The sequence below is a fragment of the Rhinolophus ferrumequinum genome, chromosome 24, assembly GCF_004115265.2.
Source record: "Rhinolophus ferrumequinum isolate MPI-CBG mRhiFer1 chromosome 24, mRhiFer1_v1.p, whole genome shotgun sequence".
NCBI classification, from domain to species: domain Eukaryota; kingdom Metazoa; phylum Chordata; class Mammalia; order Chiroptera; family Rhinolophidae; genus Rhinolophus; species Rhinolophus ferrumequinum.
Window position 1 is genome coordinate 38,478,143 of NC_046307.1, and position 27,983 is coordinate 38,506,125.

At 52.4% G+C, this 27,983-nt stretch overlaps 1 protein-coding gene across 1 annotated transcript; it reads left to right on the forward strand.

Moving 5' to 3' along the window:
* The first annotated feature begins 1,240 nt into the window (after window positions 1-1,240).
* On the forward strand, window positions 1,241-26,760 carry NEURL1B (neuralized E3 ubiquitin protein ligase 1B). The gene is made up of 5 exons (XM_033096331.1): window positions 1,241-1,416; window positions 19,772-20,317; window positions 23,626-24,345; window positions 25,868-25,993; window positions 26,359-26,760. Exons 1-5 carry the CDS (start codon window positions 1,386-1,388, stop codon window positions 26,601-26,603), a joined length of 1,668 nt encoding a protein of 555 aa, XP_032952222.1. The 5' UTR covers window positions 1,241-1,385; the 3' UTR covers window positions 26,604-26,760.
* The last annotated feature ends 1,223 nt before the right edge of the window (window positions 26,761-27,983 follow it).

The following is a 27,983-nucleotide window of genomic DNA, read 5'->3' on the forward strand; positions in this document are numbered from 1 at the left end:
CCCGGGGCAGTAGACACAGGACAAACTAAGTTGGGGGGCAGAGCGGGAGGCTCTCCTGCGCCCCTTTCATTCACACAGCTCTAGGCCAGCTTTGCCCCTTACCAGCTGGGAAATCTTCGGCTTCTCTTCACTCTCTGAGCCTTATTGCTTATCTGTGCAGTGGGGGTAATGACACATGTGTCATAGTCTTAAGGGATACAAGAGCATGGAAAGTAGGGCCAGAAAAAAAACTGGTTAGGAATTGGGCCTTTGGACAAGTCATTGCACCCCCTGAGCTTCAGTGTTCCGATCTGCAAAATGAATCCCAGTGAGGGCAGAGACTAGGGGACTTCACTCCCCGTTGAGTGTGGTCTGGGTTCCTGCACAGACAGGACAGGTGCTCAGAAAATACCTGTGGGGTGAATGAATGAATGAGGAATGCGTGTTATTCCCTCTGCCAGGAACACTCCCCCCCAGCTCTTCCCACGGCTGATTCCTTGCTGACATGTCCCCACGTTCTTCTTGAGACCCTTCCCCAATCACCCCATCACTCTTATCTTGTTTTATTTTCTTTCTGGCTTTGATCATTATAGTATGTGATCTTAATTGCTTGTTATTTCTGTCTTTACCACTAGGCATGCTTTGTCTGTATTGACAGTACCCAGCACATAGGATGTGCTCAATAAACACTTTACTGAATGAGTGAGTGACTGGATTCATGAATATGGGGTCCCTCCTCCCAACCTTTGGAAACTGCATATGATTCCTCCTAATTGTAGGTATGTGATCCCACCCCTACTCCGGTCACTTGGCTGTCTTCTTCAAACCCTTTAGTATATTGTCTGAGGTGACCTTCTGCCTGTGTGTACGTCCTCCACCCCCACTCCTTGCACTCAGCATACGTGCTCTGCCTGGTGGAGGGCTTGGCCCCTGTGGCCCAACGCCTAGGAGAGGGCTTGGCGCACAGAAGGCCCTCTCAAAATATTGGAATAAATGAGTCAAAGGCCAACAAACTGACAAGCCTGGCATCCCCGGGCACCCAGCTGCCCGGCGTGCCTCCCAGCCCCGGGCGCAGGAACGGCGAGGGCGGGAGGCTCGGCAGTTGTCCTCCTGCCGCCTGGTACAAACTTTCAAAAGATGCGGCGGCCTCGGCCCCGCCCCTCCCTGAGAGGTTGGAGGCGGCAGGAGGTGGGGGCGGAGCCCGCGGGCCCCGGCCGGTGACTCCGCCTCCTCCTCCCGCAGCCACCGCCTCCCTCCAGGCTCCCGCCCGAGCTGCCGCCCGCCGGCTCGCCCGTGCAGCCGCGATGCCCCGCAGCCCGACCCCAGCCCGGGTCCCCGGCCCACCGCGTAATTAGCCTCCGTGCGCCCCGAGCGCGCTGCCACCAACGCCGCGCCCCGAAGCAGCGATGGGCAACACGGTGCACAGGACCCTGCCAGGTACGCCCGGGAGCACTGCCCGGGAGGCGGGCGTTGGGGTTCTCTTCTCCCTGGGGGAACCGCTGGGTGACTTCCGGAGAGCCACCCCCGCCTTGGAGCCCTCGGCATCCAACGGGCTAGAGTCTCCAATGCCTCCGGTACCCCGAATCCTCGTGCGCCCCGAAGCTGGGCTTTGCGCTCCAGGAGGGCGGGTACCGCGTCCTGGTTACCTTGGGGACCCTCGTCCTTGTTCTCCTGGCTTTGGCCAGATGAGCGAAGGGGCCGCTGGGGCGTTGCCGAGCGCCCCCTCGCCTTTGTTCCAGCCGGAGGGCGCAGATGAAGGCGCTTGGGGCGCCCCGGTGGGGTGACTGGAGCCGGGCTCCCCAGGGCTTCCGACGGCCAGAGCTGTCTGTTGTGTGGAGACTGCAGCTGCTAAGAGTGGGGTTGCCTCAGAGGTACCCCAGTTTCCAGCCGCCTAGCGCCCCCGCGGCACAAGCTGCCTTGGTTTGGCCACGTTCCCACGCGCACCCCGGCTGCGCCCCCCTCTGGTGTCCGCTCAACTAGGGACTCTAGCCCCTCCGAGTCGCCGCTGCAGAGCGCATCGCTCCCTAGTTAAAACCACCGTAGAATTGCCAGGGCCAAAGTAAGGGAATAGAGGGTGGGGTCGGGTGGGAATGGGGAGGCAGAGGAGGCCTTACTACAAAATACCTGGTAATTGTGGGAACAGATCAGCGCGTGGAGGCTCTGTGCCTGGCACTTTGCATATCCCGGTGCGATATGCAAAGAGGGTATGCAAAGAACCTTCTCAGTAAAGGTAAAGATGTGAATCCCAGTTTTACAAATAAAGAAACTGAGGCTCAGGAGTGGAAATGACTCCCCCAAGGTCACACCACTAGTAGGGGAAGAATCTGACTTGAGACGCGCGTCTGTCTGCCAGCCCTCCTCCCATCCCCCAAGTCTTTAGAATAAGTCTTTATTTTGGTTTAAGGCTGGGCATTTGTAGCATCCTTTATGCAGAAGGTAAGAGATGTGTGTGTGTATTTAAAGCACAAAAGCCCAGCTCAGTGGGGAAGCAAGTCAGCTGTGGATAAATTTAGTGTGAGGATTTAGGAGGAGAGGGACATATAACCCCATCTCTCATACAGCTCTCCCTTCTAGGTGTTATATCAAACAATGATTATTTCTTACCCTGGAGAGGATTGAAATGGACAGAGCTGAGTCCTGGATTTCCAAGGTCAGCTTATGGAAGGGAAGCCAACTCCTTCCACTTTATAAGCCTCTGGGCAGCTTTCAAGCCACTGCACTCAAACCTCCAAACTCTCAGGTGAAGTCACTAGCTAGTTAGTGGCAGAGTCGAGATTCGAACCCAAGTCCATTTACTGGAGGGCAGCCTTCACCTCCTACTGACAGGGCTATTGCCCAATGGAGGAGAACCCACCCACCCAGGCAGGAGGTGTCCAGGGATGTTGGCAAATACCACAGCATCTCCCAGCCAGAAAGACATCAGGTGGAAGCACGGGCCCCTTTGTAGGTATTCTTAATTAAGAAATGTTCATGCTGTTCTAGTGAAAAAGCCATTCTGCCACCTGTGGGTCAGGTTGGGTTGGGTGAAGGGACAGACACTGCCAGGCGAGCTAACTGTAGCTGGAGGTTTATGTAGTCTCCATCCAACTCGGCTCTCACTCTGTGGGCTGGGCCACCCTGAGCTGGAGCCTGGGGTTAGGTCTGTTACCTGCTGCAGTAGGTAAGTGTGAACAATTCACACTCTCCACTGGTGCTGAAGCTTGCACTGAGTTTGAGGAAGGGGACAGAACTGGAATCCCTGAGCCACATCAGGTGGCAGCTGCCAAGAATGTGAAGGGCCGTTTATTGTTTTTTGACCTGCCTGTGATTAGTTTCTCACACACATTGTGCTGTTTTTTACACCGCTGTGCTTAGTATGCCATGCTCCTCACACCTGGAATATCCTTTCTTATCCATCTTTCAAAATCTCTTCCTCCTCCAGGAAGCCTTTCCTGACCACCCACACCCAATTCCATTCTTTGCTCTGTTACCTAGATCCCTTCTTTAGTCTCTGCTTGTTCATCTGACCACATTGCATTGTGGTCACCCGTCTCCACAACTCACCTCAGGACAGAGGCCCTGTCTTGACATCTTGTATCACTGGTTGCCCTCCGGCCCAGAGCCTGGTGCCTGACAGGAGCTCAAAAACCGGCAGTGAAGCTCATATGTTGCCTGCATCTTAGGCTGAAGGAACACTTGGCTCCGTCTTGCCCTGTAGAAATCCTTGTGCTTTCGTTCTCAGGAAAAGGACACATGCGTGGGGTTCCTTCTATGGGACTTGAAATAGAGAGCTGGCATTTGCTGAGCACCTGGATTCCGTGCCAGGCTTCCTGCATATGTGGCTTCATTTACATGCCAAGCACGCTTTTCCTTAAGGCTCCTGCACTTGCTGATCCCTCTGCCTGGAACCTTTTCCCCCAGACCTCCACATGGCTTCCCCCTCACTTCCTTCAGGTCTCTGCTCCAATGCGGGCCCTGCCATTGCCCCTGCCCCCAGGACTGCCCTCTCCTCCCACCCTGCTTTGTGTTTCTCCTTAGCCTGGATCCCATGTGCCATGCCGTGTGTGTAGTTAGCTGCTGATTGTCTAAACAGGGGATTTTGTCTTTTTATTCACTGCTATGTAGTCATCACCTGGAGCGGTGGCTAGGACATAGTAGATGTTCAGTAACTGTTGAATGAATGAATGCATTTAATTCTTGCAACAGCCCTGTAAGGTAGGGATTATCATCTTCATCCACAGCTGACAGGGCTCATCCAGTTGACAGAACCAGGGTTGGAATCTAGATTTATTTAGCTCTAAAGTCCTGCATTGTGCCTCTGACATGCAGTACCCTCCCGATCCGTAGTTCAGATAACACTTATTGGGTGCCCCATAATCCATGCGGCATGCTATTGTGTACAATAAGGAAATGCCAAAGAAAGGGAATGTCCTTTATGATTGATTGCAGGGATGCCCCTTGGCAGCCCTGGCAAAGGGCATCAGCAATTCCGATGAATGCTCTATAAATCCTGTGTTTCCCCGAAAATGAGACCTCGCCGGACCATCAGCTCTAATGCGTCTTTTGGGGCAAAAATTAATATGAGGTGCAGTCTTATTTTACTATAATATAAGACCCAGTCTTATATAATATCATGTAATGTAATATAATATAATATAACATAATACTGGGTCTAATATAATATAACATAATATAATACCGGGTCTAATATAGTATAATATAATATAATATAATATAATATAATATAATATAATATAATATAATACCGGGTCTAATATAATATAATATAATACCCGGTATTATATTAATTTTTGCTTCAAAAGACGCATTAGAGCTGATTGTCCGGCTAGGTCTTATTTTCTGAAAGAAACACCGTAGCGTGGAGGGTTCAGCAGGGAACTCTCATTTGCTAAGCTCCCGCTCTGTGCATCACCTATTCTTTCTAGTTGCAATTCAATTCTGCAAAGTAAGGTGCTGTTCTCCATTTTACAGGAGACTGAGGCCTAGAGAGGTTAAGACACTTGTCCCAATTCACACAGTTAAGCAATGGGAAAACTGAGCTTAGAAGACCCAGGTCTATCTTATTCCTAAAACCACATGGGTCTTTTCTCTGGACTCCATTAGCCTTATCCTAGGCTTTGTTAAGGGGAAGAAACTTGTAAACACATGGGGCTGTGGAAGGCAGAATTCCTGGGGGGAGAAGAGGAAGGACTGAGGAGAAGGAGGACCTCTTCGCCTTATTGTCCCACCAGCACGTTTCAGTCCCTTCCCTCAGTGTACCTCTGGGCTCACTGTAGTCCTGGCTGGAGAAGAGGCTGAATTCAAACTGCCCTTCCGGTTAATCATTAAGTCAGTCCATGCTTGACCAAGTCAGCTGCCGTTGTAGTGTTCTTTAATCACCTGGCTTCCTGGAGCTTTGGAGCGAGGGAAGTGTGTTGACCCTGCTCTGTGCCAAGCCCTTATTGTCTATTTTAAATTCTTATAACAACCCTTTCGGGGGGCTCGATTTATCCCCATTTTACAGGGAGGCAAATGGAGGCTCAGAAAGGTAAAGGACAAAGGCACTCTCCTCAGAGTAAGGGGGGACCCAGTCCTCCTAATCTAGATGGACAGTCTACAAATGCTGTGTCCAGAACGGGAGGTGCCTGCTCGCTCCTACGCGGGCCACTCAGATGTCCCTGCCGAGCCCGTGGATAAGAGGCTCATGGGAGCAGGACCCATGTGGGTCAGGTCTGCTGCTCCCTGGCAGCCGGTGGAAATGCTCCGGGGGCCTGAGCCACTCTTTCCCTGGATCTGGACTTTCTTAGCCCTTGGAGAGGGCCTTTGTGCCTCTCATTACAGCCATCACAATAGCTATGTGGGTAACCCAGTGACGTTCCCCTCTCCCTGCACCTCTCTTCCTCCTTTACCCAGTCATGATATAAAGTCAGGCTAGGCTTGCCTGCCTCATCCTACCCCATCTGCCTCCCTCCCTCCCCTCTGAGCGAGCGGCCCTAGTGATAGTGGTTCCTCTGGCCACCCTGAAACCTGCAAGGCTGTCAACACGTTGGCGGGGGCCTGACGAGTCAAGGCTCCTTGGAGACAGCCCACAAGGACGCTGGGGCTGGGGTGGAGTTGGAAGGGTGGAGGGGTCTTATCCATCAGTGGAAGCGAGGAAGAGGGACTGAGTTTGTCCAGTGCACAGACAGGAAAAGTGGAGAAGGTGCCCATGGAGAATCAGGAGCCAGAAGGAACTGGTACCTTCCTTTGTTTTTAGCCTTTTCCTGCTCCCACCTCTGCTCCCTTCACTTTCTCTCCCCTGGCAGGAAAGGAGGGAGCTCTGGACCTATGGGAATACAGGAAGGCTGCATGGAAGAGGTGACATCTGAAGGAAAGTTCAACTTGATGTCTGCCTCCCCCACTCGAATGTCATCTCTCTCTGTCTGCCTTTAGGGTCTTCTGTGGTTCTGTCACCCCAAGTCACCCTGATCTCCACTTAAGTGGCACGTGCTCAGGCTGGAGTGACCTTGGGGTGTACTCTGCTGTGTATTTTCCTGCGTGTGCACCTTCATTCATTTATCTGACATCTATTGGGCACCTGTCATGTGCCAGGCACTGGGGGTTCAGCTGTGAATGATATGGCCAGCTGTTATCGGCCCTCATGGAGTTGGCTGCTGGTAGAAGAGGAATAGAATGTTCTAATAGAATGGGGCAACTAGTTGATTATATCACTGGAGAGCATAAGTGCTAATACCCTGTGTGTCCGAGAGGAAGGAGTCTCTCTCTAAATCCCAAACAAGGCTTAGCCACCAGACCAAGCAGTCTATAATGGCATAGAATAAAATATCACGTGCATTCATGTAGTAAGAGTATTTTTGCTTCATAAACCTTTGTTTCAGACGTGTGTGTATGTGCACACACATTTGTGTGTGTGTGTGTCACAGTGTGAAATGTATTTCTGGCATGGGTCGCAGTGATTAAGGTTCACGATAAGACCACTCGCTGGTCAATTGCAGTGGGAGGGCTGGTGTCCTGGTCTAGAATGCAAATCTTGGAGTCAGGCTGCCTGGGTTCAAATCTCAGCTCAGTCATCTGCCAGTGGAGTGATATGAGGCAAGGTACTTCTCTGTCTCAGTTTCCTCACTATGAATCAGGAAGCATGGGGGTGCTGTGCCCCACCGTTGGCAGTGGTGAGAATTCCCCAGAGCAGGCAGTCTTAGCACAATGCCCCGGGCGTTCACTGTCACGGTTACTGTTGCTGTTGTCTTGGGCCTGCCCCTGGGGTCCCTGGACAGGACTGGCTGATGGCGCCCTTCACTTCCTGCTGTGAAAGCTTTGGTGACCCTGACCCTGGAACCCAGGGACTGGAGTGAGAGCTGTCCCTTTCATGTATGCTGACAACTATCCCCCAGGGTTTCTCAAGTTCTTTCCGGAACACCTGATTTCTAATGAGAATTTTCTTAGCACATCACCTTTTCTAGTTTTCATTTGTCCGCCAGACCTCTAGGCTGGGCTCTGTGCTGAGCCTGAGGTCATAACCTGGGACTGGGGACTCAGGTCTAGGGGGTGAAACCAACAAGGACAGGCAGTTACAGCAGTAACTGGGGGAGGGGGAGCCCAGGGGTGCCGTGAGACCTTAGCGGAGACTGCAGGAAGACTTCCTGGAGGAGGTGCTGTCCAGCAGAGACCAGAAAGCAGAGAAGTCAGCCAAGAGAAGGGACCAAGAAAGGCTGTTCAAGGCAGAGGGGCTAGATGTGCAAAGGCCTGAGGGGAGGGAGAGCAGGCCACATGAGGGGAGCTGTGGCATTCTGGGGGTCCCAGTGCAAGTGGGGGTGGCATGTAGGCTCAGAGATCAGGTCAGAGTGTGGGGGATGGTTCTCGCAGGCCAGAGCAGTCGGGAGTCTTAGGTTTCCCAGCTGCCACACTCCCCGCCAGGATGGTGTGTTTCATTCGCCAGCAGGGACATAGCATTGGCGCTGGGCTGGGCCGCAAGGACTGCTCAGAACAGGCTGTTTGATCTTCCACATGGACAAGAAGAGTCAGCTCTGTCCTCTTTTGGACCAAAGGGCTTTCTCTACTTAGTGGTGCTCTTTGCTTAAAATAGAAGCCCAGAAGGCAGGTGTGTGGTTAGAGCTTAAAGCAGGGAGGGAGAAGCAGCAGCCCTGGGTGCACCCCTGGGCGCAGCCCTGTGGGTCATAAGCGCTCACCTGGGCAGTGGAGCAGAATGGTCAGAGCTTTGGCTTGCTTGTCCATGCCAAACCCTTCCTCTATTTCGTCCCATTTAAACCATCAGGACCAGATTCCCAGAAGTAGTCTCCCATTTCACAGATGAGGAACTGAGCTCAGACGGATAATGAGACCTGGTTGGGTCAGGTGGCCAGGAAGTGGCAGAGCAGAATTTGACCCCCGGTTCCAAAGGCCCTTCCCCTCCATCACCAGGAGGCACTGCCCCTAGTCCTGCTCCTGAGTCCTGCCCCGCTCAAGCAGTCCTTCTCACAGGTAATCGTCTCACCTTCTCTGTCCTGGAAAGGTGAGTGACTTCTGCCCACAGCAGACAGAATGAAGCTGCCTGGGGAAAAGGTTGGTCCCCACCTCACCCCAGGCCTGTAGACTCTGGAACTCAAAAGCTGGAGCTGGCTTCTGGGAATCACGCCCTGGAAAAGGGATAAGCCTCTTCCTCCTGCCCAACTAGGGCTCCAGCTTCTGACGTGTCTGCCTGGTGAAAACTGGCGGTCGGCCACACACACTCTCCATTGCCAGGTGTCACAGTGCCGCCCCACTGTTTCCCCTGAGCTCACAGACCCTTCCCACCCAGAGTTCCAGGCAGGCCCCACCGATCAGTTGGCAAGGGCGTGGGCTGGGGCCAGGCTTTCCTCCTGTGCTGCCATTCCCGGCAGAGCGGGTAACAGCACAGGCAGGTCTCCTCCATCCCTGGGTCTGAGTCTTAGCCCTGTGCCTTATTAGCAGGAGAAGCACCTTGACCTCAAAGCTTCGATTCCCTCTTCTGCAGAAAGGGGATAATGATGTTACCTCTCAGGCATGCAGAGCGTCTGACAGATAGTAAATGCACCTGTTACGATTATGTATTCACTGGGCAAACAAGCCCCTGCTCCTGCTGAGCCCCGCGCTCCTGAGGGAGACAGACACCGAAGAATAATAATAACCGCGGACTTGTATCATACAGCCAGTCTGTGCCAGACACTGTGGTAAGCAGGTACCTGCATTTAACCCTCAAGACAAGCCAAGCCCTGTGAGATAGCTGCTATTATTTGTCCCATATAACTGTTGCGAGAACAGAGAGGCACAGCGAGGGAAAGTAACTTGCCAAGGGCACACCGCTTAGGGAGTCCGGCTGGAAGGAAGGGATGTTGGTGTGGGAAATCTGCCCGTTTGGGGGGGGGGGTCAGGGGCGGGCATTTCACATTTGCTCTGGAAGCCTTCAGAGTATTGAGCAGGAATCTGTAAGCATTTAGAAATCCTGGCAGATTTGTTTTTAGTTGCTCACCTACTTTTGTAGTTGTTTGTCTCACATCCTTCCTCTAGGCATGGCAGGTGGGGGATAGTCACCAGGTGGCCTGTGGGTTCACTGTCAGGTCCTTAGCTGATATTCCCTAAGGTCTGATGTGTAGATCTCCAACCCCCTTTCAAAGCAGGTCAGGGTCCAGCTGATGTCCTGAGGTCTTTCTAAACAGCAAAGCGAGGGCCATGTTATCCCCAGGGGCGGCAATGAATCCCAGCAGCATGGCCTGGGGACCCCTGGAGCCTGAGAACTACCTGCAGATCCCTGAGACCAAGAAGCAGGCTTGATGGGGAAGAACACTGTGGACCAAATACAGATGTGACCAGTGTATAGATGTAATGTGGAGGCAGGTTTCAGCTCAGTCAAAGGAAGAACTTTCAAACTGTGGAGGCTGTCTGGAAGTGGGAAGAAGGCAGGGGAGGAAGTGCCCCTTGCGGGAGTGGCGCTGGTGTTTAGCCCAGCTGGGACTGGACATGAACATTGCAGAGGCAACTGGAACATCAGATCGATCTGGGGTGAATTGTCCATTAAGGTGCCTTGGCCCCACGGTCTTATGGGGAGTGCTGCCTAGTGCTCATCTGACGAGCGCCTGCAGGGCTCTTGACAGTCTTTCACATATGTAATCCTCCTGCTAAGTCTGCATGTTGGGAGATCTTAGCACCATTTTAGAGTTCAAGAAACGGAGGCACAGAAAGATGGAGCCACCTGCCCCTGCCCGGGTCTGTTCCCTCCCCACGATCTCCCAGCCTCAGCTTTTTTGCAGGTCAGCAGTAGGTATTTCTGAGTGAGGTTCGAATAGCCACCCTTAGATGTCAGTCCCAGCTCACCCTCATCCCTTCTTCTGCCTTCATCCTTCTGATAACCAGGACTCAGGGTGGCTCAGCCTCACCTCTGGGCAGCAGGGGAAAGTTCTTCAGTGAGTAAGCCATTTGGGGGAAGGGGTGGGGTGGGCGTGTCTGGGGCAGCACTGGCACTCAGAACTGGCAGAATGCCCATGGCTATTAACAAGTGTATTTTGTTTACATCCTCAACATTGCACATTGTTTATATCACAATTCTATCCCTCAGGCACGTGTTTTCTTTCCTTTTGCCCCAAGGATGATGGATTTATGAGCTGGGTGGGCACACGCATACCCGAGTCTCCAAAGCCCTGTCTGCTGGGTAACTTCCCACTCCAGAGGAGAACGTCCCTTCCTCTTAAGGTTCGGCTGATTCAAGGACAGGAGATGGGAGATCGGAATTTCTATGTCTCTGGGGATGACACAGACCTTCGTCCCTGCACACCGATCTCCCAGGGGCTCTGTTCCGAGGACCAGAGCCTTGTGCAGGATTACGCAATGGTTACAGATGTGGTCTTTGGCTGGAATTCCAAGAGAGGTGGTTAGAAAGAAAACTGGTTTTGGAGGCAGTCTCGAGTTCAAATCTCAGTTCTATATCTAAGCTGTGTGACCCTGGGCAAGTCATGTCCCCTCCTCTGAGCCTCCATCTCTCCATCTCTAGGAGGGGGATAATGATGATACCTCCCTCCTGAGGCTGTCATGCGGAGACTTCATGAGACGTCTGAGCCCAACCCAAGTCCAGGACTCCCTAAGGGGCCACTGAAGGCGAGGCATCTACGCTGCTGAAAGCGATGTGGGGGCAGGACCAATCAGACCACGTTGTCCTGCTGTGCCACACCTCTCAAGGCCTTGGCGTCGACTATGAAAGTACCCGCTGTTTGGCTAGGGCAGCACTTCTGCATTCAGGCACACCTCGTTTTATTGTGCTTCACTTTATTGCTCTCCCCAGAAGTTGTGTTTTTATATATGGAAGGCAAGACCCTCCCCCGGCAAAAAGATTACGACTCACTTTATTGCTGTGGTCCTCACTTTACTGGTGGCCTACAATGGAACCCGCAGTAGCTCTGAGGTGTGCCTGGAATGCTCAAGAGCACATGTGGGCATTGGATTCAGATCGGAACTGAATTCTGACCCAGCTGTGGACTTGCACCATGACCTTGGGCCAGCTCCTCTCCTTTTGGGCCTAATGTCCTCATCTGTGCAATGGGTCCGTAGGGCTGTAGAGAGACCCCAGTGAGCCGCCAACCTCACATCTTAAAATATATGGATGGAGATTCCTATCAGGGCTCCAGAGTTTGCATTTCCAACACGTATCCTTTACCTCTTTGGATAAGGGGGCCGAAGTCCAGGCAGGCTTCCTGTAGGCCTCAGTTGGCACACACATGCCCCTGTGAGCCCTTAGGCATTTGGAGGAAGGCCAGCATGATGGAGGAGAGGGAGAGAAAAGAGAAAGTTGGATCTTCAGAGAAGGAAGCAGAGTGGAAAAGGCACGCTTTAGAGTCACTTCTCAGTGGGCCTCAGAGCCAAACACAGCAGGGAAGGAATCAACATCAGTTGAGGACCTACTGTGTGCTCTCGTTCTTCCCTGCAGGCATGACTTCTACACTTTGCCCCAGGCAGCTATAGCCCCTTTCTTCTTCCTAGCCTTGGGAGCCAGGCTGGTATGGGTTCAAATGTCAACTTCACCACTGCTTGGCTGTGTGACCTTGGGCTGCTCTCCCAACCTTTCTGAGCCTCCCTTTCTCACTCGCTATAGGTCTACTGGAGGATCACAGGAGATCTGGTGGGCGGGTTTCAGTCTCTGCATCGCCCCCTGGGAGGGTCCGCCTCTCTGACCATGACCCACCCCCAATTCCCTTTTCAGACTTTAGGGACTTAGGCCCTGGGGCTCCATCCCGACTATAATTAGTCACCCGCTTTCCTTTTTTAGATGCTTTGTTTATTGTTCATCCCAAGTTCTGCCAAACCAAGGCCTTTGCGCAGCTCAAAACAAGCCGACTGATGACCTTCACCACCCCCCTTACCCCTCCTTGAGACAAAGCCAGGGAGTGGCTCACCCCTTTAGCCAGAAGGGGGTGAGCTACTTGTACATAGTCTAGCCTTTTTCCTTGCAGGGCAAGGGTTACGTGAGAGACCTTGGGGAGGAGTGAGGCATAAAACAGGAAGGATACAGCCTTCGGAAGGATACCAGATTCAAAAACAGGCACTGCCCTCAGGCTGGGTGGCGTCTGGCAAGGACATCTGCCTCTGGGCCTCAGTTTCCTCATCTGGGAGCCATCTGGCAAAAGAGGCAACGAATGGATGGGCTGCATGGCGAGCGCCTGGCACACTGGGGATGCCGTGGAGGAGGTCCCCACCCCTCAGGGCCAGCAAGCACTGACCAGTGGTGGGGCTTGTGAAACATTTTCTCAGCTCCAGGGGTGAGAACAACCCCTGTTCAAGGGAGCTTCTGCCTCCAGCATTGCTTTTGACCCTGAAAGGTGCTCCCCTGGGGCAGAGGTTAGCCAACAGCCAGGCATCATCCAGGTAGGGGAATGGCCACCCTCAAGGCAAACAGGAGAAAGCTGGCAAATTCAGCCCAGGGTGGGGGTGGCATGGGGCTGCCTAGAAGGGAGGCAGGTGCTGAGGGCCAGGCCTGGGGAAGCGACTTTCGAAACCTGAACTGCTTTTCTCACTTCCACTGTCCTGGGTCATTTTGATAGGCAGGGGAGAGAGAAAGGCACAGTTTCCTTGGGAAGACCCAGGGCTTGAATATCGTTCTGTAAAGAGGTGGACCCTCGGGTATTCCCTCCCTGCTCCAAACACTTCAGTGTCCCACAGAGCCTTCACCAGGATCTTAACCTCTGCGTTGCCTCCAAGCCCCTTGGTGACGCAGCCCCTGACTCCCTCTCCATCTTCCCCTCTCCTCTCCTTTCTGCCCAGTATTCTTTGCAGTTCCCCAAGTGCACTCAGCTCATTCTCACCTCCAGTCCTTAGCCTGTGCTGTTCCCTCTTCTTGAAACACACTTCCCAATCTTTTATCACCCTCCCGGGCACTTCTCCCTCAGGCTGCAGAGTGGCTTCTCTGAGAATTGTTCCCCTTGGCCCATCTCTTCCTGCTGACCACCCTGTGTAGTCATGGTGTCAGTGTTTTTCCCTCTGCTGGTCTCTCACTTTGGGGGGCAGGGACTGCATGGGACTCGTCAGGACCTGTGTCAGGACCTGTGTCCCTGCAGCCAGCGCAGGCCCTAGCATGGAGCGGATGCTCCATAAATGTCAGATGGAGGAGGAAGTGATGTACTCGAGAAAGAATGAGGGCACATTCCCCCACCCCGTCGTTAGTGGGGCCCTGACCCTGGGAGCTGGCGCCTCTGAGGTTGGAGTTTCCTGGGTCCGTTTATCAAGAGGAGACCTCAGTCAAGGGGCCCAGTAGAGGGTTGGGACAGGCTTGGGAATCCCAATGCCACTGAACACACTTGGAGAGGGTGTTGGGATGACCTCACCCCCTGGGAACTCGGTGCATCCAGCCCACTTGAGCAAAGAGGGAGCCTGGAAGGAGACAGCTTTTCTCCCAGTGAGCAGTGTTGCGTGACCTCTGGCCTCCCGCCCCGGCCTCCTTGTAGCTGTTGACAGGAGTTCACTGGCTGCACTGGGGTGACCGGTTTTGTTTGCAAAGAAAAGGGGAGGGGAGCAGAGTGACGGTTTCCAATGTGGGCCAGCCCCTTTCCAGCCAGGGTGCTGGCGACCAGGCCTCTGAGACAGAGAACAAAGTCCCATTAAGCTGGCGTCTGTCTCCTGGGCGCATGTCACTGCCCCATTTGGCAGAGGTGAGGGAGCGTTGGTTATTTTTTTCTAGTCCACATTCAAAACCACCAATAACAGAGGTGCTCTCTGTTGCCAAAGGAGACCGATATCATTGCCCTGCTTTGGGTGGTGGGAAGCCTTGCTGGATCCCAGCCCTGCCCTTTTCTCTCTGTAGCACACGCCACGGAACACACACAGACACACACACCATGTGGCTTCCTACCACCCACAGTGATGGTTTGAATTGTGGACTTGGGCACATGTCGCTTGAGTCAGACTTTTCACTTGAAGTCCACAGCCTAAGGCTGGATGTCATATGGGTCCAGGAAGCCCCTGGTGTTATATGTCAAATGATGTGTGTGGAGTGTGAGTGTGTTCTGGGGAAAGACAGGCCTACACGGCTCTCAAGACCCAGGACCCGGCCCCCAACGGTGACAGGGCTGCCTTGGAGACGGCGTGAGTGTGGGACAACAGCTTGAGCCTGCCCAGAGTCGCTGCTTCTCAGAGCCTTGGTTTCTTTGGAAAATGAACGGGGTAAAACATACCCTGCAGTTTGTCCTGAAGACTAAACCCTGTACACAAAGGCCCATGCTGGCACATAATAAGGGCTCAGTCAAGAGCTAGTTATGAGAAGGAGGGTGCAGAATAGCCTGTGCTCCCACTGGTGACTCTCTTGCCCTGTGGAGCTGAACCTGCTAAAAGTTTCAGCCAGAATGCCATCTGCTGAATACCAACACCCTGGAAGCCATCATCTCTGTGGCCAGAGTAGCCAGAGTTGTTGCTTCCTGCCATCCCCCTGGTGGTAAACACCATTTCCTTGGGCTCTTTCTGGAGTAAAGGAAAGGCTGGGCTGGGGTGATGAGCGGGATTCATTCAGGGGGTGGCACGGTGCACATTGGGGACACTGCTGAGATGGCTTAAAAATAGGCCTCTGCCCTTGGATGCCACAGGGGAAAGCGACCCCAGGATTTTCAAAAGGACTTTCCTGGCCAAGGTCGCCTGCCCTCCCTCCACAGAAGAAACATTTCAGGATGTATTTCCCCAGGCTCCCAGGTAGACGTTTCTGATTCAGGAATAAGCCTTTTCTCGTCAAAAGAACTAAATAAAAAAGGGGACCAAGTGTTTAGTGAACACTTACTATGTGCCACGTACCGAGTGTCTGATGAGTTTGCCTCGTTCATCCTCACAGCAGTCTTGCAGAATGCAGATGACTCTCACGAGTTTTCTAGGTCTGGTTGGGGGTCCCAGAGAAGTTAAGCATATACCGCAAGATCACACAGCTAAGATGTGACACAACCAGAATTTAAACCCGGGTCTTTCTGACTCCAAGCCTGTGCTCTTTCTAACCACCTCTCAAACTGAGATTTAGAAAATAAAAAACACTAGAGAGGTGGAAGTGAGGGACTCAGCAGGGGTTGGACATGATGTTCCCCATGGGGAAGGTAATGAATGTTTAGTGAGCATCTACTATGTGCTAGGACTTCCACTGGGATCTTTCTGTGCTCTCACTGCCCCTCCCAGCAGCCTGAGACGGAGTCTGAGATCATGTACCATTTAGGGATGAAAACCTGCAGCACTGGGAGGCGACATGCCTGGCCCTCAGACAAATTAGCAGCAAAGCATAGGCTCCAACCCAGAGCTCAAGAGGGGCATTCTAAAGCACCGATGCAGGTAAACCACACGGCCGCCCCCAGAGCAGCTCTTATGTCTATCTCTTGCCCAAGGCTGGGCAATGGCAGCGTTTACTTAGCTAGAACAGAGTCCTTCCTCCCTAATCACCCACAGCCACTCATCATGCACCCCCCAAAATCTCTTCCCATATGTTTAGAGTTGGGGCATCTCTTCCTTGACTGGAAAGACCCTCCCTTCTGATCTTGGTGGGGCTGGAGCCGCCTTTGATTAACCAGGAAGTCGGACCAGAACTGCCCTCTCCTCGGTCCCATGCACAGGATGGACCACTGCAGAGGTCTTCACAGTTCCCACTTCACAGAACCCCGCTCCACACCCTGCCCAATTCCTGACCAGAAGAGGAGGAGGCAGCTCTGGCTGGAGGCAGCACCCCCACAAAGCCAGCGGGTCCTCAGCATTGCCTGGAAGAAAGGGGACATGGAGTCTTGTCCCTGGCATGGTGTGGGGGCTTCTTCCTGGCAGGAGGTTTTCTCACCAGTGACAAGGTATCCTTTTGAATCTGGTCCCAATGTACCAGCAGCTGGGAACCTCTGTGCCATAAACTGAGCCATTTGGGCAATTGCTCAGGTGATTTCCAGGAGTGAAACGGTGGGAGACATTTTGGCCCTTGATGGAATATTCTGCAGCCATATAAAATAAGGACAGTGAATGCTTGGGAGCCATGTGGGCAAAAGCTTTTTATGTAATGTTGAATTAGAAAAAAGGCAGGAAGCAAAATTAGATATGTGCTCTGATTGCAGTAAAGTTAGATAAGTACTTAATACTATTTAGTTAGTACTCCCGTACTACTCATGGGAGAAAGTTATGGCAGGAAGAAGGAGCAATGGGTTGGGGTCAGAAATTGCTGGGTTCACATCTCAACACTGCCCCTTGCAGCTGTGGGAAGTGTCTCTGCTGCCTGGAGCCTTGTTTTTCTCCTGGAAAATGGAGACAGTAATCCTGTAGGTGCAGATTTATTTTGAGATTAGCTACAATCACATACGGAGAACATCCAGTATAAACCATGGCCCGTGGTTCTTATGTGGATAAGAGCCGGGCCAGGACCATGAAAATGCAATGCGAGTTAGGCTGTGAAAGTGAGGGGAATTTTTCTTATTTCCAGACTTTCTATGATGTGGCTGCAGTGTTTATCGCAGTAATTTAAATGCTAAAGTTCAGGTTTTCCGTTGATATCTCCAAACTAGGATATTCTGTGGGGTACCTGGGGGTCTGTGTCCACATGTTTCTGTTTTTCTAGAAGCTACTTTCCCTGAGCCAAGCTAAAAGCAGATGTTGGTGTACAATTCAGAGGTTGCTTATTGCTGCATTATTTTAAGCATTTTCAATTTGTGTAAATAACACATCCTCTTAGAAATTTTTTCACTCTGGTTTTCTTTAACTCACATCAGGGCTCTGGCCACAGAGGGGGGAAAATAGTGTTTATCCCTCATTCCCTGAAGGAAGTTGGATCATATAATCAAGATTAAACAAATATGTAAACTTCGCTCGTTACTTGGCTGCATTTTATCCTAACATATAGTTGGTTTTGCAGAAAACTTCCCCTTACAGTAACAAAGCAGGATTTCTCCCACCCCGGCATTCATTTAAATTGCAAGGCCACTCTGAAAGAGCATCTGCTGAGGATTTCCAAGTCGTTTAGTATAAAAACTCGCCGATTGAGAGATAAGGTTGGCAAAACAACAGTGATGGCAGGAGAGATCAAAATAATCAAATAAGAGTGGCTTGTGGTCTTTGGTGCTCAGAAGGGCTTTGATCTGTGGTCATATTTAATGTTTCCTGAAGAGTTTGCCAGCTGCGGGGACCTTGGAGAGAATCCAGCCTGTTGCACATGGGAGGAGGCCACAGCCCAGAAACTGGTGGCTTGGACAAGGCCGTGGTGTGCATGCGTGGAGAATGCGGGCTCTGAAGTCCCTGAGCCACCTCTCCTGATGGTTCATGCCCTGGGGTATTTCTCCCTCTTATTTGATTATTGTCCTGATGAAATAGCTCTCCAGTGGACCCTTGCTCTTCTTACCCTTGTGGTTCTGGAGATGGCTGCAGCCTGGCTCTGTGTCCCCTCTCCTTGCTGCCTCGGGCTCCTACCTGGCAGGCAGTGCTGGCCTGCTCTGCTGGAAGCCCTTCGTGGCTCCCTCTCTCCTATACTGTGCAGTCTGAGCCTCTCTGACTGGCATTCAGGCCCTTCCTGTCTGGTCCCTGTGATGGCGATGGCAACCTCACCCCTCACCCCTGCGAGGCAATGGCTGCCCAACCTCAGACACCTTCTGCCTCACCTACCATAGGACTTATCCCTCTCTACCCCCAGTGTTCCCTCAGCCTGCAATGTTCCGTCTCCTCCCTCAAGACCTGGCTCTGTGGGCGTCACTTTCTGTCCCCAGCCCCTGTTGAGTCTGGGGCCTCCTCCAGTCACTCAGGCCTAAGGTGGTCTGGAAGGTCAGCACCATCACAGTGGGCACCCTATGTCTTGGTGACTGCTGTATTTCCAGTGCCTAGTGTGATGCCTGGCACATACTAGGTGCTCACTAAACATGTGATAATAGATGAATGACTCAAGTCCTTATGTGGGACCGTGGCTTTATTCCTTGTATTGTGTCTTCTGTGGGTCAGTGGCTTCTGTTTGTAGAGAGGCCTCCCAGCTTTTCTACATGGTTTCCTCTCTCAGTGACTGGGGCCTTCCCCGCGGGCCTGGGGAGGGGAAGCCATAGTGTGCCTGCCTTGTCATTGCCTCTCCCTCTTTATTTTCTCTTGTCCTTGCTCCCGTTAGCCTCAGTTTTAATTGAACCTCTCGATGTGCCCAGAGCACAGTGAACCCCATGGCTAGGCATGGGAGGAGTGGTCCCTGCAGTGGCCTGTCATTCCCTAGGGTCTCCATTCTTCTCCTATGACTACAGCCATTGTATGCCAGGATTGCCTGCAATTAATGAGCGCTTGCTATGAAAACTGTACTTGGCTGGATAGATTGCAGTTATTACCCACCCTGCCACCTCCCTGGCGGCCAGAGGCCCCCAGGAACTGCCCCTGGGACAGAGGAGGGAAGGTGGGAAGGATGAAGACTTCAATACTAGGCTGCCTGGGTACAGGGCCAGCAGCCAGATCCTTTGAAAATAGGCTGTCACAAGATTCTCTAGATCCTTCTGCGCAAACTTCCCTTAGAAATGAATCCTGAAAGGTATATGTTCTAGAAAAGTCACCTTGCTTATAAAGAATGCCTTTATTTTCTGTGGGTACAGGGGAGGGAAAGTCACAGAATTCTAACTTGAATCTGTTTGGAACCTCAGTATTATGATCATATTATTAGTTGCCTATTAAGCACATACTTGTGCCACTTATTCTAGAAACTTCATCCACATGATCTTTTAGCAGATGTGTGAGTTAAGTAATGTCCCCATTTTCCAGGCAAGGAAATGGGCTAGAAGAGTGACAAGGTCTCCTGCATATCTCCCAGCCAGGAAGGATGCAAGAGCTGGACTTCCAGGCTGCACTCTTGCTATTGCCTTTCATTCTATTCTATTGTCAGGGGATCCTGAAACTGCATTCTTTCTATTGCTTTTTCTGCCTTGCTTTTGAACAAAAATTGCACAGAGAAAAGCAGCCAAAGACACCCACTCTTCCCCCAAAAATCCAAGGCCCCTCTTGCCTTTGGATGGACTCTGCAGCGCAAAGTGGCCCTTGGAGGAAGGTTTGGAAGGATTTGATAGGGATGGAGAAGTCCGTTGAACCTAGCCTAGCTGTTGTAACAAGCTTGGCTGTATTGGTATGTCTGGGAGTGAAACAGCTCTGAACAGTGCTTCACCTCACACACAGCCTCGGTTTGCGCATCTGTGAAGTGGGTACAGTGACTTCACGGTAGCAGCCCTGGGCTAATTTCAGTGCCTGGAATCTTCTCAAGTTTATCAATTATGGGACTAATTAAAATGGAATTTAAAATAGAAGTGATTATTAAAAGACGAATCGAGACCGCAGAGTTTCTAGAGGCCCTAATCCTCCTGCTTGTCTCTTCCTGCAGACTCGAGCCCGCAGGCGCGCCTCCTGGCCACCAGGCCGTGCTGCGGGCCCGGCCCCGAGCGGCGTCCGATCCTGGGTGAAGCGCCGCGCTTCCACGCTCAGGCCAAGGGCAAGAACGTACGGCTGGACGGTCACTCGCGACGTGCCACGCGGCGCAACAGCTTCTGCAACGGGGTCACGTTCACGCAGCGGCCCATCCGGCTGTACGAGCAGGTGCGGCTGCGCCTGGTGGCGGTGCGTCCGGGGTGGAGCGGTGCGCTGCGCTTTGGCTTCACGGCGCATGACCCGTCGCTCATGAGCGCCCAGGACATCCCCAAGTACGCCTGCCCCGACCTGGTCACACGGCCCGGCTACTGGGCCAAGGCGCTACCTGAGAACCTGGCGCTGCGCGACACGGTGCTGGCCTACTGGGCGGATCGCCATGGCCGCGTCTTCTACAGTGTCAACGACGGTGAGCCCGTGCTCTTCCACTGCGGCGTGGCCGTGGGTGGCCCACTCTGGGCACTCATCGACGTCTATGGCATCACCGACGAGGTGCAGCTCCTCGGTAGGTCGTGGATTCCGCTGCAAAGGGGCGGGGCGTCGCCCTGAGGACCAGGCGGTGGTTCTCTTTGTGCATGGATGTATATTTCTTTCATACGAATGCGGAGTGCTCACTTTGTTGGGTGTTGTTCTAAGCATTTGATACATTTTAACTCATTTATTTCTCACAACTCGCCACCCCCGTTTTATAGATGAGAAAACTGAGGCACGAATCGGTTAGCTGACTTGCACTGCTAATCCAAAGCCTGATTGGAACCCACACTTGGGTTGGGTCCAGGGTCCATGGTCTGGCCCAGATTCATTCATTTACTCCTTCACTCAGTTACTTGCTCACTCATTCTTTCATCCATTCCTTTGCTCATTCCTTCACTCCCTTGTCTGTTTGCTCATTCACTCACTTGTTCATTCATGTATTAATTCATTTGCTCATTCATTTTCTCCCACCTCCACTCCCTCCCTCAGCAGTGAAATTTATGCCTTAATCCTTGAGTATCTACACTGTCAGGCATGGAGTATGGAGATGTATCGGATCCAGGCCCACTGTTAAGGGGCTCAAGGTCCACCGGGGAGGCAGGCAGACAAGTGTGGCCCTGGTGCTAACAGAGACAGCCACTAAGGCTGAAATCCTGGTGGTGAAACTCATGGGGATAGGAGTCTGCTGCAATTATCTTGAGACTTTTTTTTAAAACCGTTTCTTTATTGAGGTATAATTCCCATAAAAGTAACCATTTTAAAGTGTGCAATTCAGTGGCATTCAGTTGGCAACCACCACCTCTATCTAGCTCCAAAATATTTTAGTCACCCCATAGGGAAACCCAGACCCATTAAGCTGTGAACCCCCATTCTCTCCTACCCCCCACCCTCTGGCAACCACTGACCTGCTTTGTGACCTTATTAGCTCTTGAACTCACAGGTTGCACTTGAGCCAACCCAGCCTTGATTTCTGGGGTTGTGACAGGAGAGCAGGTTTCTCAGCGATACAACTTTCCATGTCATTTACCTGCCATGAATGCGCTGACCTCAGGTTTGAGTTTTGGCAGTTTTATACACCTGTCCAGAACCCCAGAAAGCTCTCACTTCTGAGTCAGCCTTTATCCCCACCAGGCAGCCACTATTCTGATTTTTCACCATGGAAAATCCCACCTCTTCCCTCATGTTATGGGGAAGCATCCTCTAAGGCCAGACATACATACTCAGATGCCCACAGGGTCCCAGCCAGTGGCTGAGATGGGTGAAGAGGACCAGCTCAGGGCCATGGGGAGGGAGAGCAGGTATCTTCAACAAAAGGGCAAGCTTTAACTGGTGGTTGCCATGCCAAAATTCAGGCCTCCTGATTTACCAAGAGAAGCTATAAATCCAGTTTAAGTTAAATTTCCTGATTCATAAGTATTGGCTACTAATTCAAAAAATTTTTTAAAGACCAACTGGTGGTTCATTCAACAAACAAATGGAAGGGGGGAAAAGAGGTAAAGAGGCAACCTACAGCTTAAAAGAGACCAACGACAAGTGAACTTTATTTGGATCTTAAACAAACTGGGAGAAAAGCATATTCTCACACACATGACAGTAAGTCCTTAATTTTTAGAGACTCACTAAAATGTTTTTCAGATGAAGTGGCATGTCTAGGATTTGCTTCAAAGTATAGGAGGGAGAGTTGGTGGAGGTTTCAATGAAAGGATTGGCCATGCATTGATAATTGTTGAATCTGGATAATCGGCATTATTTGTATAGGTTTACTTTTCAAAATAGATAAAAGAAAAAAACAGCAGGAGACCAACCAAACAGGTCTGTGAGCCAGGATCAGAACCTGGAAGGCCAGTTTACAAAATCTGCCCTGTATGGAGGGGGTGAGGGTGCAGAGTAACGTATCAGACTGTCACCAGGGACTAGGGCTGGCTTTTTGAAAAAGCATGTTTGTTATTATGACTTAATTTTATATTTGGAAAACTAAAGAGGAAGAAATATTTTATTTCATGATATAAATTACAGAATAGTAACACTTAACAAAATCTTAGCTAGAGGGATCTGGTTTTAAAAGTTTGAGAAACACATTTTCTCGCTTTGTTTACTTACTATGGTTAACAAGAATATTTTTATCACTTAAAAAAAAAACTTCAAAATACTTTAGTGATTGTTTCTTTTCTTTCCCTGATTTCTTATGAGTGGCAGTCTCTGCTAGAGATCTCATTCATTCATTATTCATCCAATAAACTACATAATAATGAAGGCTATTTGCCAAGTCCTCTGCTAAACACCCGAGAACATGGTGGTGAACATACTGGCACAGACCCTGCCCTCCAGGCACTCACCTTCTATCTAGCTGGGGAGACAATTAACTAGGAATCGACCAAAGTATGAAGACCTGTTATCTGAATGATAAACACTACTTCTGTTTTGCTTTTTTACTTAATATGTAGTATCAAGAACATTTTTTCATATCACTAAAAATTGAAAAAATATTTTCACAACTGTAACTTTTTAAAAAACTCCGTTAGTTTCTTGTTTTTAGAGTGAGGCCCTCTCTTATAGAAATCTTATACATTCAGTGTTTGAGTGCCTCCCAGGCACTGTGCTCTTTGCTGCCTTCTTTCAAAGTCAGCATGTGAGGAGTCCGGACTCGGGAGCCATACAGCTAGGTTCTCGTCCTGGCCTTGCCACTTAGTTGCCTTGTGACCTTGGTCATGTTCACTTCTGTGCCTCAGCATCCTTATTTGCTAAATGGCAGGTAATAACAATACACACCTCACAGGTTGCATGAGGACTAAATAACTCATGCAAGGAGCTTAAAATAGTACTTGTCACATAAGGCCACAAATAAAGAGCAAAAGTGTTCGCTCTTTTCCTTGGAGCTTGTGTTCTAGTTGGGGAGGCAAATAAAGGTTTTCAAAGGCCCTTTAAATTTTCAAAAATATTAACACCTCTGAGGGAAGGGAGGAGGAAGGAAGAAAGGACAGAGAAAGAGTGAAGAAGGGAGAAAAAAAGGCAGGAGGGAGAGAAAAGGGCTGGAGAGAAAAAGCGGAGAGACAAGGAAGGGGGGATGGAAGGAGGAAAAAAGGAAGGGCCTTAGCTGCCCATCCCAAAGATAAGTGTTTAGGAAACTAAGGATTATGCTTAATCCAATGATGTGCATGCACTGTGGTTCTTAAATATCTTCACAAAAGAACCGGAAAAAGAACGGAGAGAGGCTGGGATGGGGGTGGCGGCTGCCTGAGACCGCGGGGCAAAGCTCGCGGGGCAAGTGGGGGGTTCCGGAGGGCAGGGTTCCGGTGGCCGGCCCGCGCCCTCACCCGCCCTTCCTCTGTCCTGGCACAGAGAGCGCATTCGCCGACACGCTGCCACCCGCGCGGCTCAGCCAGGCCCGCTTCAGCGCCTGCCCGCCGCCCAGCAGCCTCGACGCGGCCAACTTTGACAACAACGAGCTGGAGAACAACCAGGTGGTGGCCAAGCTGGGCCACCTGGCGCTTGGCCGCGCCCTCGGTCCGCCCCCTGCCGACGCCTCGGTCGCCGCCATCCCGTGCGGGCATCGCGAGCGCCCACGGCCTGCGTCTTCGCCGGCGCTGCTCGAGGCCGACCTGCGCTTCCACGCGACGCGCGGGCCCGACGTGAGCCTCTCGACCGACCGCAAGGTGGCCTGCGCGCCGCGGCCCGATGGCGGCCGCACGCTGGTCTTCTCCGAGCGCCCACTGCGGCCCGGCGAGAGCCTCTTCGTGGAAGTGGGCCGCCCGGGGCTGGCGGCGCCCGGCGCGCTGGCCTTCGGCATCACGTCGTGCGACCCGGGCGGGCTCCGGCCCGCCGAGCTGCCCGCCGACCCCGACGCACTGCTCGACCGCAAAGAGTACTGGGTGGTGGCACGCGCCGGGCCCGTGCCGAGCGGCGGTGACGCACTCAGCTTCACGCTGCGGCCCGGCGGCGACGTGCTCCTGGGCGTCAACGGGCGCTCGCGCGGCCGCCTGCTGTGCGTCGACACCACGCAGGCGCTCTGGGCCTTCTTCGCCGTGCGCGGCGGCGCCGCCGGCCAGCTGCGCCTCCTCGGTGAGTTCCCAGAGCGCGCGTGCGCGTGCGCGGGGCCCGCCCCGGGAGCCCGAGGGCGCCGCGGGGCTGCGGGAGCCCGCGCTGAAGCCCAGCCCGCGGTTTCCAAACTGGAGCGCGCATCAGATCCGCCCGCCTCCACCTGGACTTGCCTATGCGGTAGGGGTGGCCCCTGAGATGATGCCTTTTCAGGGTGTGCCCCGGGGATACCCGTGTAGCAGCTCCCTGGACCACACTTTGTCCACACTGACCTAAGTACCCGGGGGTGTCAGGACCTGGCAGGCTTTATTTAGGCAGTCGGTAAGTGGTGGGTGCAATTTTTGTTTTCATTGTTTTTTTTTCGTTTTTACATGTGATACACATTAAGTGTAAGGAAAAGTAAATACAACTGCACGTAAACGAGGAAATAAGAATAACACCGTCCACAGAAAATGGAATGGAGGCTTGAACCATCTTATCTTGAGATGAATCTGCCTTCATTCATGCCACAGATGATCACGGAGCGCCCACCAGCTGTGGGCCAGGCCCAGGGCTCCAGGATGGGGCCGCGTGAGGGACAGGACACAGACGCCCCAAATGGAGAGCTGCACTGTGTGATGTTTAACAGGGCAGAGGGGCTTTTCTCCTGCGTGGTGGAAAGGGTGTGTTGGTCAGGGAAGGTTGCCAGAGAGCACAGCTCCAGTTGCATGGTTCAGGAAGTAAAGTCCAAGTGACAAGAGAAACGATGAACGTTTCATGTTACCTCCTTCAGTTTTGTCCTGATGACCATATGAAACCGTTACCAGGATCCCATCTCCAGGTAACGAAGCACAGAGAGAGGAAATGACTGTCCCAGTCACATAGCTGATCAGCTGTGAAGACGTGGGGCAAATCACAGATCTTCTCTGAGCCTCAGTTTCCTTCTGTGTAGAAAAGGAGTAATTACCTACCTCAGTAATTACCTGAGGACGAAGTGATGAGGTGCCTGCAGTGCTTTCAGCAGGTGCCTGCCACCTCCAGCGTGCTTAACATGTAGTGACGCTAACAACAGCAACTGTTTGATCTCCGCGTGGAAAGAATGTCATCAGGATCCCATCTCTTTCCATTTCAAAGTTCACTTTCCTCTGTGTTGGTTTCACTCTCGGGCAGGCCCTACAGTGTTGGCCTTACCTCCCAATGGAATGAGTCCCTCCTTTCCCCACAGTTTGAGCGAAAGCTCTAGTGAAGGCCTGGCTGGCCTTCATCGGGTCACGTGGTGACCTTCCCTGAATCACCATTGAGACCAAAGGGTGGAAGTTATTGGCCTGGCCTGGATTGTGTGAATGAGGGGGAAGTAGTGTTCCAAAACAAAATCCTCGTACTGGTTCTGAAATACACGGGGATGGAGGCTGGGCAGGCAAAGTCCTTAGCAGAACCCTGTGATTGCCTGGCTCTCATCCTCCCATGAGACAGACAGGGAGGCTAACGTGCAACGCAGTGGAGAGCCAGGGGCTAGCAGAGCAGCGCTCACCTCCCACTGCCCCTGATGGAGTCTCTTTGGTCTCAGGCACCCTGCAGTCCAGCCCTGCGACCACATCGCCATCAGGGTCCCTCAGCGGCTCCCAGGATGATAGCGACTCTGATATGGCCTTCAGTGTCAACCAGTCGTCTTCAGCCTCCGAGTCATCCCTGGGTAAGGAAATGCAAACCCTGGGCGGGCAGGGACTGACAGCTGGCCTGGCTCCTTTGGCTGTGTCAGTGCCTTCCCAGGGCTACGCAGAGTGGCCACCTTTCCCTGCTGTGTCCTCTCCTTCCTCAGTGCATTCATTTAGAGGGAGGAGAAACATCTAGATATGGCATCCCAAAGGGCGAAAATGGTGCTGGATGCTTGGGGTAGGGGGGTAGCAAAAGGGGCAAAACCCAGGAGAAAATTCAAAATCGGTGTCTCCCCAAGTTGTTTCCCCACGGTTCTACCATGGAAGCTCTGTCTTGGGGTGCCCCAGCAGAGCTCACCTGAGAACCACTTATTCAGGTCTGTCCTGTTCTTCCTCTCTACAGTGACGGCCCCCAGCTCCCCACTGAGCCCCCCGGTGTCCCCCGTGTTTTCCCCACCGGAGCCGGCAGGCAGCAAGAACGGTGAGTGCACGGTGTGCTTCGATGGCGAGGTGGACACAGTCATCTACACGTGTGGACATATGTGCCTGTGCCACAGCTGTGGCCTGCGGCTCAAGAGGCAGGCCCGGGCCTGCTGCCCCATCTGCCGGCGGCCCATCAAAGATGTCATTAAGATCTATAGGCCATAGCCTGGCCCACTGATGGGCCCCGGCCAGATCAAGGTCACCTTTCTGAAACCAACCTGGGCTCGGCAACCACCGCAGCCACCAGAGAGTCCAAGGGCAGCAGCCATCTCATCTGCCACTCTCCAGTGGTGGGCAAGGCGTGACAGTCATGGAAACAAGGCCCCCCGGGGGCTGAGCCCTGGCGCGGATTGCTTCTGGCTCAAAAGCCCTTGCCCCCAAAAGGCTGTCCCAAGAGCAAGCTCAGGAACTGCCTGGCAGACTGCCCACCCTCGGTGACCCCTTGGCTGGGAAAGAGCGTCCTCTGTGCAATGCTTTTTGCTGGGGGTGGGTTGAGTTATTTGTGTTTGTGTGTATGAGAGAGAAGAGGGAGGGGAGGGAGGGAGACCAAAAAGGGAGAGGGCATGTGTGACAGAAAGAGAGAGAATGCATCGGTATTTATCCAGGGATCCTGGCTCTAGGAGGTTATTTAACACTAAGGAATGTGCGATCCGGAACCCAGCGTGACTAGAAATTGTTCACTTTGTGGGGCTGTGATGTCAGCTGGTTTTGAATGTATGACGCCTGCACCTAAACAGAACTCCCTGGGGAGGTATAGAAAAAACAGTCAGATTTTTTAAGCGGAGAAAAAAATAGCTCATTGTTTACAGCTCCAAAGCAGCAACTCCTTGGGGTAGGTGGGAGGGGAACATAAAAGAACAATTTGCCTCTTTGGTTTAACAATTTAACTCTGTCCTGGAGAGTGTCGATGGGTGCTGCAGCCAGCGGAGAGCTCTGGGCAGTGTCGTCCCAGAAGCCTTTTCACCCCTTCACCCCCAGACAGCCTAATAATAAGCACACTGCACTTGACTCCGTCCTTAGATGCTTTTAATCTATACCTACTGCCCCGCCATATCCAAGGAGACTAACCACAGGTTCTCTTTTCCTCGGTGAGGGAAAGAAGCCTAGAGGGAGGTGACTTCCCTGGAGCTGCAAAGGCCACTACAAGGCGCAGACAACTTTCCACATTTCCTGTTGTAACACCGGGCCTGTGGGCGTCCTCAGGGCAACCTGTGGTCAAAGTAGGAGGAACCAGAGCGTTGCAACCCATCTTTCCTCTGATTCTAAGCTTATCTTCCCCTGCTGATTACTAAGATGGTAACTGGTCATTAGGAGGTTAACAAGTAGCTGAGACATGAACTGAAAATGCCGACATTCGGACTTTCCCCCCTCCCAGGGCTATTTGCTAGGCATTTCATGGGACCCCGAGCCTACCCCCACACCTCCCCCTGCCTGGGCTCATCTCTGCAGACTCCCAGACCCCCACCTGCTTCTCCTTTCTTGCCCCAGTTCTGGTACCCACATCTGCCCTGTCTTGTGCTGTGCCTTTAGGGAAGTCCCTGGGCC